The sequence below is a fragment of the Staurois parvus genome, unplaced genomic scaffold, assembly GCF_062004578.1.
Source record: "Staurois parvus isolate SC_StPar_1 unplaced genomic scaffold, SC_StPar_1.0 ptg000362l, whole genome shotgun sequence".
NCBI classification, from domain to species: Eukaryota; Metazoa; Chordata; class Amphibia; order Anura; family Ranidae; genus Staurois; species Staurois parvus.
The window spans coordinates 2,772,394-2,787,918 of record NW_028318158.1 but is presented as its reverse complement, the minus strand read 5'-3'; the positions used below and the strand labels follow the sequence as shown (position 1 = coordinate 2,787,918).

Below are 15,525 nucleotides of genomic sequence, written 5' to 3'. Positions count from 1 at the left end.
CATTAGCACATTTTGATAAGGACTTTAAAACAAAATTGAATAAAAAAACCCAAAAAGTGTCATCTAAATGATGATCAACATTAGGGACGGGGAATAAATTTCCATCAATAACACAATGTATATCTGGTAATTCTTTTCACTCCTTTGTCAAAAAACTTGTGAGGTGCACCTGGTCATGGCCAGTTTATGGAGAAATGATGTTCTTTACACTTCCAGATTATGGCCCCAGTAATGCTCACTGGAACATTCAGACGTTTAGAAATCCTTCTGTAACCAATGCCATCAGTATGTTCTGCAACAATAAGGCTGTGAAGATCATGAGAAAGCACTTTGCTTTAATCCATCATGAGATGTTTCTTGTGTGACACCTTGATAATGAGACACATTTTTATAGGCCATCAGTTCTAAATTTGCACTAACAAAGGGCAGGATTGCTTTCTATTTACTGATGGATTTCAGCTAGTGTCTTGGCTTTCCATGCCTTTTTTGCACCTCTCCTTCTTCATGTGCTCAATACTTTTTGCTTGTGTCATTCCATTTTATTACACATACTGTACAGACACAGCCACAGCTCAAAATCTGACACCACTGTCTGCGTTTGGGGCCACACACCCGCTTGCATCGAGACTGAAATGAATGGGACTGGCTGCACAGGGATGTGTGGAACACCTGTGCATCCTCGTACAGGCAAACATGGCCCTGCCATGGGTGTACACTACAGTACGCCCGTGTTAAAGAGGCCTTACAAATGTACCTTCATTTTGCTTGCTTTAATACTCTGAAACAAGGGAAAATCCATAAGAGAAGGTGAGCCCATTCACGACTTGTCAGAGATTGTGACCAGACTCCCCTCCTATCACAGAGTGTTCTCTGCAGCATTAGGCTCCATCAATCATCTTGAGAAAGTCTCTTGAAATTTCTGGAACATTGCTGGAGTGTTGGATTTTCTGTTTGGATTTGTGCAGTGTCACTGCTTAGAGAAGACAACTTCCCTAAACAAGGGTTACATGAGATCAGTATGTTTTGATGCATTATATGCTATCTATGACCCTCTCCGGCTGCATGTTTGCAATCTCTGTAGTATTACATTCACTGAATATTATGTTTGGTGATGTCAGGGACCGTGCTTGAGGCCCCCTATATAAAGAAGGTTAACTACCACTGATCTGCAAGAACATGTACCTTTAAATGTTGAAATTACTTCAAACTTAGTTCCCAGGGAAAGTGCTGTGGAATCAGCAAGTTCAGTAGCCAAAATATAAAGCTCTCCTGATGTTAGACACTTCACCAAAGAATATCTGGAATTACAGAAGCAAATTCATTGCAAAGGCATGCCACAACTTCTTATTTTTTTTTAAGTCATCAGTATAGCATAAGTAACTTTATGTATGCTAATATTTTGAACTGATTAAAAGAAAAGAAAAATGTATCATTATATTTGTACATATATTTGCTCATTACACACACACACAGACGTTGCTTCCTGCTTTTTAAAGTCCATCTCTAGAGAAATGAAAAATTATCACACAGCCCCACTGCAAGGGTTAATCACTAGTTTATGTCTAGGGGAAGAATAAACACAAGTTTATTTAACCAATCCTCCTCTCCTGTTCCCCGCAGCTTCTGCACCCCCATGCTTCCATTAGTCTAGGGCAGGCATGTCCAAAGTCCAGCCCGCGGGCCATTTACAGCCCGAGGGTCGGTTTAATACGGCCCTCCATGTTAGTGTGTCTTATGGAGCGAATATGGAGCGGCCGGTCCGGTATTTCCACCGCGGCCGTGTCAGAATACCGGGCCGGCCGCTCAGCTCTGCAGCGGGACCTTACCTGTTCCTCTATCCAGCGGCGCGCTGTCTTCCCGGCTTCTGTAGTGTGGGCGCTGGGCATGACAGCCGGGTGCCAAGTGCGCATGCGCAAGAAGCGGTGCTTTTTGTGAATGGTAAGGCGGTACCTGGGACACATGACAGATCCCAGAAGCCGCCGGACCAATCACAAAGCGCAAGTGCTTCTCGCTCATGCGCACTGGGCACCCGGCTGTCATGCCGAGCGCCATTACAGAAGCCGGGAAGACAGCGCGCGGCTGAATCGAGGAACAGTTAAGATCAAAGAACAACTGCGGAAGTAAGAGCGGGTACCTGTCAAATTCAGGTACCCGCTCCCCACCTCCCCAAAGGTCAGCAGTCATCTGTGCTGTCCGCAGTCTCTGGTCATCCCTGTGCTGTCCGCAGTCTCTGGTCATCCCTGTGCTGTCCGCAGTCTCTGGTCATCCCTGTGCTGTCCGCAGTCTCTGGTCATCCCTGTGCTGTCCGCAGTCTCTGGTCATCCCTGTGCTGTCCGCAGTCTCTGGTCATCCCTGTGCTGTCCGCAGTCTCTGGTCATCCCTGTGCTGTCCGCAGTCTCTGGTCATCCCTGTGCTGTCCGCAGTCTCTGGTCATCCCTGTGCTGTCCGCAGTCTCTGGTCATCCCTGTGCTGTCCGCAGTCTCTGGTCATCCCTGTGCTGTCCGCAGTCTCTGGTCATCCCTGTGCTGTCCGCAGTCTCTGGTCATCCCTGTGCTGTCCGCAGTCTCTGGTCATCCCTGTGCTGTCCGCAGTCTCTGGTCATCTCCTGTACTGTGTCTGCAGTCCATTAGTTCAGAATTTTTTTTTTTCCTGTTTTCTGCCTCTAAAACCTAGGTGCGTCTTATGGTCAGGTGTGTCTTATACGGCGAAAAATACGGTAACTTGGCATAAAATAATTTATTTGCATTTAATTGTAAGGGTTCAAAGAATGTTTGGAAAAATGTTCGGCCCTCCACCATGTTCACTTCATCCAATCTGGCCCTCTTTGAAAAAAGTTTGGACACCCCTGGTCTAGGGCATTCTAAAATGGGGTGCCTCAAGACTGTTCATAATTTTAAAAGGGCACCAGATTCTAAAATGTGAAAAACTATTCTAATATTTTTTATATAAACACAGCAACATCTACACATGTAGGACACCCAACATTAGAGGTAGTTTATTCTTCCAAAGCAAATACACTTTTGCACACTGGTACTGAGTAGTATTCTGATGTTTCTCTTCTCCCTCAGTTTTTCTCCATCACTGAGCTAATGTGACCCCAACACTGATGGAGAGGGGCGGGAGAGGGGCAAACTAGGACGCTGTGCAAGCAGCTGACATCCTCCTTATCAGCTGATGATATCATTGGTTGTCAGCATGCCGGCAGCTAGAAGGTCGTAATGGTGCACAATGAAAACCTGTGGCTTTATGTAACTAAACAGGCAGGCTTGTTCCACCTGCTGGCTTGTATACAAGTTTTGGGCAATTTTTAGACATTTTTCCAAGGCACCCCTGAAGAAACTTCAAGGCACTCTGGTTGAAAAAGGCTGGTCTAGGGTCCTGACATCAGCAAGACCAGGGGGATCCATAGCCCTGCACTGGACGTGAGGACACTGAAGGTGTCCACTGATGAATTGTGGGGCAGCACTGTTTTTCAAGGAAATAGAGCATCAGGTATGTAAATCTGTTTCTCCTCTCCCCTAGACAAAACAAGCTATAAACCTTTGCAATGCGGATACAGCCCTAATGCAAAGGATAATTTTCTATTTGACCAGATTTAGGCTTTAAGAAGAGAATGTGCATTGTTTTACAAATCTATCGGCAGGTATGACAGTCCCCATATGTCTTTTAATGATGTACTTATAGCTTTTAAGCCGGATCTGTGCTTCTTCCCCCCCTAAAAAAAATACAAAAAAGCTGTCCATGTAACTCATAGTACAATTTTATATAAACCAGAAGTTAAAGTAGAGGTAAACAATATTGACGTACGATGAAGCTGGCATATAACAGATAGCCCGGTTAGCAGGAATGGTCCATGGTTGTGTTGTCCAAATCAGAGCACTAACTTTCGTGGTGCCATCTACAAATGAAAGACTTATTTAGTGGGGTTTTTGTACGCAAGAACAAACTCTCCAGATTGCTTCAGTCAAACATTCTCCTAACCACTTCATTTCTCACACCTGTACACCCCCTGTGGACCAAAGCAATTTTTAGATTTTTGCTATGGGCTGCTATATTCAACAATAACGTTGTCATTACTTAAGCAGGGTGAACCCCAAACCAAAAATGTAATAAATTGCAGCTTGCCAATATGTTATCCTGTTGCTGCATGCATAACACATGCAGTATGTGTAGAGGCAAAAGGGGGGTGTTTAATGACCACACGTTGCACATAAACTGAGAGCATGCTCACTGCCAGCTCCCAGCAGAGAAACAGAGCTGTCAAAGACAGTTCTTGATCCCCAATAACGATCTTTAGCCATTAGGACCAGCTCCTGTAACACCACTGTAACAGCTAAACACTGTGGTCACATAACTGGCAATCATTCCTGCCCCCTGGACGTACAGACCCTACTAAAGGGATGCCAGGGATGAGTGTAAAGGGGTTATATATGGTGGCTACATTAGTATTCTTTTTTTGGCTTTTTTCCTTTATTTTCACCTGTTGTTCTAGCTAGTAAGTTAGTTTAAGTGTCTCCACACCACTAGAGTCCCTTTTTGACAGAAACAATGTCAATCTGGGGAAAGAGTAGTCTTAGACTAGCAGATTCAGATGGGCTTGACTAACAAATTAAAGCTGAACTCCAGTTAATGCTTTTTAAGAAACTACAACCTTTTGGGATAAAGGTTTTACATAAAATAGAGTACTGTCTGTGATACTTTTTGTATTTGCATACAATTTTTCAGGACAAGCTTCTGGGGTCCTCTTCTTCAAGACCTAAGCAGTACTAATACACAAACGTTTTAGCAGAATATTAAAGTAAGAATCTTTAAGGGGAAAAAAAAACTAAACAAACAAAACAAACATACACAGCAATGGTGTACGTTTGTTTGTTTTTTTTTCCTCTCAGAGATGGTCTTACTTTAACCAGTTCCACACCGCCCTATAGCAGAAATACTGCTACAGAGTGGCACGGGTGCGCAAAATCACGTATATATAAGTGATTTTGCAGTTCCGGGTAGGGGCATGCCCTACCCGTGCCACCATTCGCAGCCTCGGCTGCCAATCAGCGGGTCCTGGCCGGTGATGATCCACTGGCACCCGGTGATCACCGAGTATCTCTGATGGGGGACAGACCTGTATGCAAACAATACAGATCTCTCCCCTGTCAGCTCCTGCACACTGCTTTGTATGGCTCTGCATAGCAGAGCCATACAAAGCATTGTGCTTACAGTGAAGCAAACACACAGCCCCTATAGTGAAACAGCACACAGTTAATCCTTTGATCGCCCCAGATGTTAACTCCTTCTTGCCCAGTACCATTAGTACAGAGTCAGTGCATTTTATTAGCATTGATCATTGTATTGGTCATTGGCAATGTCAGGGACACCATGTCAGTTCCCCCCAGTGTCAGAATGCCCGCCGCAGACCCCCAATAAGTCACTGATCAGCGCAATTACTAAAAATAAATCAATAAAAAATTCCAGTACATATATCGCCATTTGTAAATGTAATAACTGTCACGTAAACCAATAAATTTACACGTATTGGGATTTTTTTTTAGCAAAGATGTAGCAGAATACATTTTGGCCTAAATTTATGACAAACTTGGATTTTTTTTACTGGAAATGTTTAATAGCAAGACGTTAAAAATATTGTTTTTTTTTCTCAAAATTGTCAGTCTTTTTTTATTTATAGTACAAAAAATAAAAAACCGCACAGGTGATCAAATACCACCAAAAGAAAGCTCTATTTGTGGAAAAAAAAAAGGATGTAAATTTAATGTGGGTGCAGCATTGCATGACCGCGCAATTGTCAGTTAAAGTAACGCAGCGCCGTATCGCAAAAATGGCCTGGTCAGGAAGGGAGGTAAATCCTCTGGAGGCCAAGTGGTTAAAAGCCCTTTCACATGGGTGGACCGACTGGGTCCTCCTGTACATTTTTCAGGCAGACCTGATCAGGTCACCCTTTTTTCTCTATGGGAACGCGGATGTAAACGGATGTGTGCATTTACATATCTACATCTGATCCGCTAAAAATAGACGGATGGAAGATCCATTCCCCATCCCTCTAGCAGGTTGGATCGGATGACAGTCGGAAGCAAACAGTCTGTTTACATCCATCCACCCAGAGAGAACAGCGGGCTGTGTCCACGTCTGCTCTGCACAAGCGGAGGGGACACAGACCTGTTATTTGCGAGTAGGCGGATCTGAAAGGCAGAGTCTGCCCGTGTGAAAGGGGCCTAACATTCTGCTAAACTTTGTGTGTTAGTACTGCTAGGTCCTTTAAGAAGGGGATATACCCCAAAAGCTTGTCCTGAAAAATTGTATGTTAGTGAAAAAAAAAAAAAAAGTATCAGACAGTACTAAAATTGATTCTGTCCCAAGTGCACTAATACGGCTACAATCACCTCAAACATAAATATATAAAATCTGAACATTGTAAGCACCCGTCAGTGGTAAATGGTTTGTCTCAATCCTCTAGCTGCCACTAGAAGACAGCTAGGTCTGTTAAAAAAAAAAAAAAACAGAGACTTACTGGCTGGATCAGCATGTGAAATTCAAGGAAACTTTTTTTTTCGATCGGCAATCTTTCCTCTACACTGAAGCCAGCGCTGGGAACTGATCATGTGACTAGACGGGAGCGACTTCAGAATAGGCAAGTATAAATATCTTTCCTTTTACAGGGTAGATACAATAGGATTAGAATGAGAGAAGATTTAAGATTAGTTTGGTTTTGACTTGCCTTCAATTCCTTAATTCTTCCTTAGGCGAGAAAGATGCCTAAACCCCCCCACCTGTGGCCTCTTAAGATGTGTCACACATCCCAGGAGACTACAAAGCCAATTCCACAGTGCTGCCATGCCTCCCACATGCTATAGCTGGCTCCCAACTCCAATATAGTGGCACCAGAGAATGCAAACCAGGTGAAAAATCAACTGTGGGAAGAACAACACTGGACTCCATGGGCTGGTAAGGGTTTGTTTCTTAAAAAGTCAGAAGCTACAGTATTTGTATCTGACTTTTTTTTTTGTAAATAGAAGTGAAGTTCCTTCTTAATCACATTTAGAGCTCCAATTATAATGTAGAGCAGATAATAATAGGTTAGTCCACACCATGGCCTGCATTCTGTGGCCCATTCATAAAATGCAGGCTGCAAAATGGAGCCTGTGGTGTCCTATGGAGTTATCATTTCTTAAAGCACCAGGCAGACCTCTGTGTTTGGAAAAGAGCGTGTCAAATGACTGACCAGACACGTGACCAGGTTCAACTCCTGTTTTTATTTATTTTTACTTTTATATGAATATTGTTCTGCTGATTTCAGAGCCCAAACCCAGCAGAGAGCTAAGCACACTTGTAAAGCACATAGCTGTTGGCGTTGGTTTACCAGCATATTGCAGGGGACAATTCCTCATTAACAGATTAATATTCAGCTGTAGAAGAGGTATTTAAATTCTTCTTTAACACTTACCTATTATAGATGCCAAATTAGGAGGAGGTTTCTGCAAAGGAAACTTTACATAGATGGATCGGCTGACATGTTGCTGATTATATTCCAACTCTGCTTCAGCCAGTGCTGTTCTAAAAAGGTAGAGAAAAGTAAAACTGTACAGCCAGAGTGAAAGGCACATGGAAACTTCACAAAAACAGGTATACAAATGTGCAGCACAGGCCTGGAGCAGTGTGTCCTCTTATAGTTCACCTCTATTGGTCGGAAACAAATTATATTGTATATTGGGTGACTAAAAGCCTCATTCACAATTATTTAATAGCTGTGCACTTTTGAAGTCTACTGATAAAGTGAACCTGTTCTTTGCCCACAGAACAATAAAAAAAAGGTTCATTTTAGAGTATATCTGAGGCCAAAACTGTTTTGCTTTTAGTTTTGGAGATTAGGGTAAAATGAGTATTGAATACGTCACCAATTTTCTAGGTAAATATATTTCTATTGACATGAAATTTTCACAACGTCGGTAACAACCTACACAATCCATGCCTAACAAAACAAATAAGTTCAGAAATTAAGTTATGTGTAATAAAATGGAATGACACAGGGAAAAGTATTGAACACATGAAGAAAGAAAGGTGAAAAAGACATGGAAAGCCAAGAAGGACACCAACTGCAATCCTGCCCCTGGTCAGTGCAAATTAATATCAGCTGGTTCAATCGCAACTGATGGTCTATAAAAAGGTGTCTCATTACCAAGGCGTCAAACAAAAACATCTCATGATGGGTTAAAGGCAAAGAGCTCTCTTAAGACCTTTGTAGCCATATTGCTGCAAAACATACTAATGGCATTGGCTACAGAAGAATTTCTAAACTTCTGAATGTTCCAGTGAGCACTATTGGGGCCATACTTTGGAGGTGGAAAAAACATTTCACCATAAACCGGCCATGACCAGGTGCTTCTCGCAGGATTTCTGACAGAGGAGTGAAAAGAATTATCAGAAGAGTTGTCCAAGAGTCAAGGACTACTTGTGGAGAGCTTCAGAAATACCTGGAATTAGCAGGTACAATTGTTTCAAAGAAATCAATAAGTAATGCACTCAACCGCCATGGCCTGTATGCACGCTCACCACGCAAAACTCTATTGCTGCAGTAAAAGCATGTTGAAGCTCATTTAGTTTGCTGCACAACATTTAGACAAGCCTGTGAAATACTGGGAGAATATAGTGTGGTCAGATGAGACCAACATTGAACTCTTTGGATGCCATAATACACACCATGTTTGGAGGTCAAATGGCACTGCACATCACCCCAAAAACACCATAACGACAGTGAAGTTTGGAGGTGGAACATCATGCTGTGGGGTAGTTTATTAGCACACGGTACTGGAAAACTTACTATCCTTGAAGGAAGGATGCATAGAAAAATGTACCAAGACATTCTTGATAAAAATATGCTGCCATCTACCAGGATGATGACTATGAAATGAGGGTGGACATTTCAGCAAGACAATTATCCCAAACACAAAGCCAAGGAAACTCTCAATTGGTTTCAAAGAAAAAAAAAATGCTGCTAGATGCTAGAATGGCCCAGCCAAACACTTCACTTGAATCCAACAGAAAATCTATGGAAAGAACTAAAGATCAGAGATCATAGAAGAGTCCCACGGAACCTTCATGATTTAAAGACTGTGTAGAAGAATGGGACAAAAATCACACCTGAGCAATGCGTGCGACTAATTTCTCCATACAGGAGGCGTCTTGAAGCTGTTACCAAGAAAGAATTTTGTACGAAGTATTAAATACATTTCATTTAGCGTGTTCAATATTTTTGCCCTGTGTCATTCCAGTTTGTTACACATAACTTAACTATATTTACCTAGAAAAATGGTGACATGTTCAATACTGTCACATTTAGATTTTACATTACATTTACATTTTTGTCAACAGTTTTCCATTGAGTAAATTCCCCTCAACTTCTTCTCCTGTGAAAACAAGAGGAAATTCAGGGTTACCCCCTCTTGGACAGCCGTCACCGAAACAGATGTCCCCACTGGAAGACTTAGAAACATACAGTATAAGAATGAAGACAGGGAAATGCCATTTGGTACTTAAACCATGAACCTCTATTCCTGTTGCAAAGACACCTCAAAATTTGGATTTTCCAGGGTTACCGCTACAAGGTTCGAGAGACTCCGGAATCCTTGGATACAATAGCTCCAATCTCCTTAGGTATGGCTCCTATGGCGCTGACTGGGACTGGTGGCTGGACAGGTCATAGCTAGTGGTGCACTGAAATGAAAATTCTGGTGCCGAAACCAATAGCAAAAATTCTGAATGAATGTGGCCGAAAACCGAAACGTCTGCGCGTATGGGAATGGTGGGGAGGCTCCAATTTTTTTATGTATTGTCTTCTACTTTCATGTATATATTTATTTGTTTTATTAACTTATGATTTTATTGCTATCACATAGAGGACTATTGGTCCCCTATGTGATAGCATATAAGTGACATGTCCACTTTGAAGGGGGGGGGGGGGGGGGGGGGCAGTGTGTGCAAGGAGAAGGCAGGAGAGCAGCAATGTATACAGAGAGGCTCCCTCACTGGCTGTCACTATATGTCAGTGCCGGTTTTTAAATACAATTGCCAGCTTTTTTTTTTCTTCACTATAGCTCAGAGAATGAAGCTAAAAGGAAACTTTGTTTCCTTTAACTCCAGGGAGAGTGACAGCACATTCTCTGAGCTGTAGTAAAAGGGAAAAAAGCCGGCAATTGCATTTAAAAACAATGCCATTTTTTTAAATGTAATTACCGGCTTTTTTTTCCTTTACTATAGCTCAGAGAAGCAGCTGTCATTCTCAGAGGGCTAAAAGAAACAAAGGGGCAAAATGCCAATAGGGCTATTTTTGGCTGATATGTTTCAGCGGCTTAAATTTCGGTGCATCCCTAGTCATGGCCATTTTTCTTATTTTTCTTCTGATTTTTTTCTTTTCGTGTGCGTTTTCCTTCTTCCTGTTGATGTCCTCACATACTTTTTACGTGATGCCAATTATTCACTATACAGGAGTTTTTTCCTTTTTGGTTGATTATGCCTTTTGCACCTTAGAAAGCACTTGGTACCTTATGCTTGGGATTCGCCCCCCCCTTATTGGAGTTCCTGCAATTTATTTACCAGTTCCCTCTCCTATATTCATTGCTGTTGCTATTCTTTCATGTTCTGACATATGTAAACTTGCATTTAGGTATTAACTTTGCTGCTTCCACTTATTTATAGGCAACATACTCAGCCTGTGTTGTGGACTCTCACTTGCTTCTTCCTATGAAAAATGATATACCTGTTGTATCCTTTTTTGTAAAAAATGTTCAATAAAAATTATTGAAAAACAAAAAATTTGGATTTTCCCCCAGTTCCAATTTCCATGACAATGGTCACGAGGACAAACAGAGAGAGTGAGTCTCCCCAGCAGAGACAGTAGTTGATGGTTTGTAAATGGGCAAATGCTGTTAACTGGTAATGGAAATATATTTTAAAAAAATGACAAAAAGAAAAAAACCTAAAAAGGTGTTCTAACCCATCCACACTATCTAAAACTACAAAAAAAGTTTTGGCTTTAGATACATAATAATGGCAGCCTCACCAACTATTTATATAGACATTTACCTAAAGGGTCACAAACATCTGCTCACAGCTATACCAAACAGTAACTAATGTGAGTAAATACAAATTCAGGACGTCTGTGAGAGCTCTCATTTATCTAGGTCATGGTACAGCTAGCAAATAGTCACATCATGGATGAGCTCAGGGGTGCTCAGATTTTAGTTTAACCCACCTGCACTATCCTGCAAGAAATTGCAAAAAACAGAAGATGATGTGGACATCTGCACTATTGGAAAACCACTTTATTACAAAATGTCCATAAAAGCACAAGCAATGAACAATGCAAACAGCAAAGAAAGGAAACAAGTAGGCAATTGCATTTCACACTAAACTAGCGCTTACTCATAGTATACCATGTTTAGCCATTCTCCATCCATATATAGCTAATCCACAAGGCAACTGTCACTGTGGACTGCCAAATTTTAAGTGGGCAAAACATTATCTTTCCCACAGCCATGAGTATACATGCCCCTTGTATATGTGCAGCTGTGGGGTGGGGAATGCCTCAGCTGCATATGATTGGTGGTCCACAGTGACAACTTAACTGGTGGGATAGCTCAGGCAGGTTCACACTAGTATCCGAAAACACCTGAGCTCATCCTTACCCAGCATTTATAGCCATACAGGTAGCATAAATCTAGTTTTTTGTGATTAACTGCTACTAGTTAAGCTATATATTCTGTACAAAGCAAAGTATGTGAGTAAGAAAACAGATAAAAGATCACAAGGAGGATACAAAAGAAGAATCATATTGCTTACTTTGATGAAGGAGACCAAAACACAGGTCTGTAATCCTGATAAATATGGCCCTACAAAGCAAAAAATAGAAACTTATTTAATACCAAAAAGTCAAACAGTCAACAGCCATAGATACGATACAAAGATCACTGGACCTCGGTTTGATTTTTTTGAAAACATCTAACACAGACATTATGCTAACCATCACAAGCACAACCCACAAGTTGAATACCTTTTCATGCATTTTGCTGAAGACATCCAGTTGTTTTGCCTCGTAATTCTTATCAAAGGTGTAATAGCACTTTTCCCAGTCTGCCATCACTCCCCAGCGAATGAATGATGCTTTTTGCTTCTCTATGGCTTCTTCTGCAAATGCCTTGGCTAAACAGAAAGATCGCGTATAGATTTAAATTAAAACATTACTGAAATATCTTCATCGAATGCATTTTTCTCCATTGCTCATTGAGGGACATAGCTTCATAATAAGCAACCTAGGAATGTACTGCCACCTACAAGAAGATGGACAATATGCACATAGAAAACTGAAGGCAGGCCCCTTGAAGCTATAACCTCCCTTTCACTTCACAACTGTTCGGTTTTGCTTAGGGTCCTTAGGAGAAAGGATGTTCTTCTCCTTTCAGCTTGATTTGGAAGATTTTTTTCTACAATCAACAATCAACTTGCTCATAACTGTAGGTTGTTGATTGGAAATGACAAATTTTCCTGAGAGCAACAACCCTGAAGAGATGGACAGCACAGAACTCCACCACAACCCATAAGACTGGCATACGTTGTGTAATCGGAAAGAAAATCCTGCCCTCCACCAATGCCAGGGACAGAAGTCCCGTGACACTGACATCCTGAGATTGAATTTGTCCCTTGGCATAAGAATGTTCCATTGCAACGTTCGAGTGGAAATGAGCAAAACGAAATTGCTTTTAAAAGGTGGATACTATTAATTCCAGCGCTAGCATGCAATCCCTTGCAATGAGGGAGCAACTAACATACAATTCAATAAACCGCTACTGCATACTGCAAGCTTGGACAACTTATTAAAGGATCAGGCTGACTGAAAGCACATCACAATGGGTGACAGCAGAAAACCACCTCCTGACCGGCTATTGTAGATAAAAGGCCAGTCAGGAGCACTGCAGTTTTTTTTGTAGGCTTTTTTTCCCCCTTTATTTTCACCTGGTGACCCCGTAATCAAGTCTATTGTTTTCAACTTCCTTTAGCATACCAAGCTGTCAAGGAAAAGTGGCACTTTTGGACTGAATTCACCTACTTAATAAATTACTGGACATTAATGAATAACCCTTAGAAACATGAGACACCTTATACTGATAGGGCCACCAGTTTAGGATGCAATAGAGTCCACAGTCCTCACCAGATAGCCTGGCGACAGTCGCACCCAGATAACCCACCCTCCACCACCCATCCTTTTTGTTTTCCTATCCTGATCCTGCCTACCTCCTGGCTTCTCCTACATGGACTGCTTAATTTTTCCTAGACTATGCCTCAAGCACTAGAGTAACTAGTTTTGCCAAACCGTTGTTTCTTGTTATTTACTGCAGCCATGAGTTCCAGAATTGTTGTTCCTTGTGATTTGCTGTGGCCATAAGTACCTTCATCATTTTGATTTTGTTATTCTTCAAAAACCACAAACCAACTTGCAGGAATATAGGTTGTTTCCAATATCCTGGAATTAATACATTATATTGTCAAAAGTATTGGGACGCCTGCCTTTACACACACATGAACTTTAATGGCATCCCAGTCTTAGTCCATAGGGTTAAATATTGAGTTGGCCCACCTTTTGCAGCTATAACAGCTTCAATACTTCGGGGAAGGCTGTTCACAAGGTTTAGGAGTGTGTCTATGGGAATGTTTGACCATTCTTCCAGAAGCACATTTGTGAGGTCAGGCACTGATGTGGGATGAGAAGGCCTGGCTCGCAGTCTCCGCTCTAATTCATCCCAAAGGTGTTCTATTAGGTTGAGGTCAGGATTCTGTGCAGGCCAGTCAAGTTCCTCCACCACAAACTCACTCATCCCTGTCTTTATGGACCTTGATTTGTGCACTGGTGCGCAGTCATGTTGGAACAGGAAGGAGCCATCCCCAAACTGTTCCCACAAAGCTGAAATTGTCCAAAATGTCTTGGTATGCTGACGCCTTAAGAGTTCCCTTCACTGGAACTAAGGGGCCAAGCCCAACCCCTGAAAAACAACCCCACACCATAATCCCCCCTCCACCAAACTTTACGTTTTGCACAATTCAGTCAGGCAAGTACCGTTCTCCTGGCAACCGCCAAAAGTCCAGACAGAGAAGCACGATTCGTCACGCCAGAGAACACGTTTCCACTACTCTACAGTCCAGTGGCGGCATGCTTTATACCACTGCATCAGAAGCTTTGCATTGCACTTGGTGATGTAAGTGCTTGGATGTAGCTGCTCGACCATGGAAACCCATTCCATGAAGCTCTCTACACACTGGTGTTATGCTAATCTGTAAGACACATGAAGTTTGGAGGTCTTTAGATATTGGTTATTTTTGCACATGGTGTGCTTCAGCATGACCCAACTGTGTCATTTTACGTGGCCTACCACTTCGTGGCCGAGTTGCTGTTGTTCCCAGTTTCTTCCACTTTGTTATAATACCACTAACAGTTGACTATGCAATATTTAGTAGCAAGAAAATTTCACAGATGGACTTATTGTACAGGTGGCAACCTATCACGTTACCACGCTTGAATTCACTGAGCTCCTGAGAGCGACCCATTTTTTCACATATGTTTATAGAAGCAGTCTGCATGCCTAGGGGCTTGATTTTATACACCTGTGGCCATGGAAGTGAACACCTGAATCCAATGATTTGGAGGGGTGTCCCAATACTTTTGGCAATATAGTGTATATTTACTACATTAAATAAGTATATTAATAGAGATAATTTATATTGTTTGATTGGCAGTAGTGAAATCAAGGAGGAATACCGCTGGATTATTGTGCATCAGTACATCTGTCAGTTGTGAGATTATCTGTTTCACCTGATCCCAAAAGTCTCCTATACCCAGACAAGTCCAAAAATATGCAACAGAGGGCCTTCATCTTTTCAACATCTCCAGCACAGTGAGAATCATTACAGGAAGAATATATAAAGGGTTTTAGGGGCCCTGTACCACCATGAGAGAATTTTATAACCAGTTTCTTGAAAATGCAAACCTACTAGGCGTCATGTTTTGAACCCACCCTACCCAGTGCAAGCACAAACCATCAGACTCAGATGGAGATGGTTCTCAAGGAACCTCAAAGGACCTAAGTAGTGCCCTATACAAGAGTTGCAGTCATTTTGTTTCTCTTCTCCCTAAGTTCATACTTGGATACATACCAACATAGGGGTTGATTTACTAAAATGGGAGAGTTCAAAATCTGGTGTGGCTGTGCATTGTAGCCAGTGAACTTCTAACTTCAGCTTGTTCAACTTAGAACTTTGACCAAAAAAAAAAAAAAGTGGAAGCCGATTGGTTTCTATGAAGAGCTGAACCAGGTTTTGCACTCTCCAATTTTATTAAATCAACCCCATAGGCTACTGTTGCAATATATGGAAATATGAAAGGTAGCTGTAGTAGCTACACATGTAATGACAGGTTCACTGTAATTGTAAACTCCTGTTCGTATAACAAGAACAGAGGGAAGAGAAACACCCTAG

The 15,525-nt window shown here is 41.8% G+C and overlaps 1 protein-coding gene across 1 annotated transcript in view; it reads right to left on the bottom strand.

The window, feature by feature from the left end:
- IARS2 (isoleucyl-tRNA synthetase 2, mitochondrial) overlaps positions 1 to 15,525 on the bottom strand; it is a 104,406-nt gene that overhangs the window by 75,566 nt on the left and 13,315 nt on the right. The window contains exons 4-8 of the mRNA XM_089685027.1: positions 12,053 to 12,201; positions 11,842 to 11,891; positions 7,451 to 7,560; positions 3,808 to 3,898; positions 1,183 to 1,298 (exon numbers count right to left, since the gene is read on the bottom strand). Of these exons, the coding sequence (XP_089541153.1) occupies positions 1,183 to 1,298; positions 3,808 to 3,898; positions 7,451 to 7,560; positions 11,842 to 11,891; positions 12,053 to 12,201 (516 nt within the window). The remainder of the gene's footprint in view (positions 1 to 1,182; positions 1,299 to 3,807; positions 3,899 to 7,450; positions 7,561 to 11,841; positions 11,892 to 12,052; positions 12,202 to 15,525) is intronic.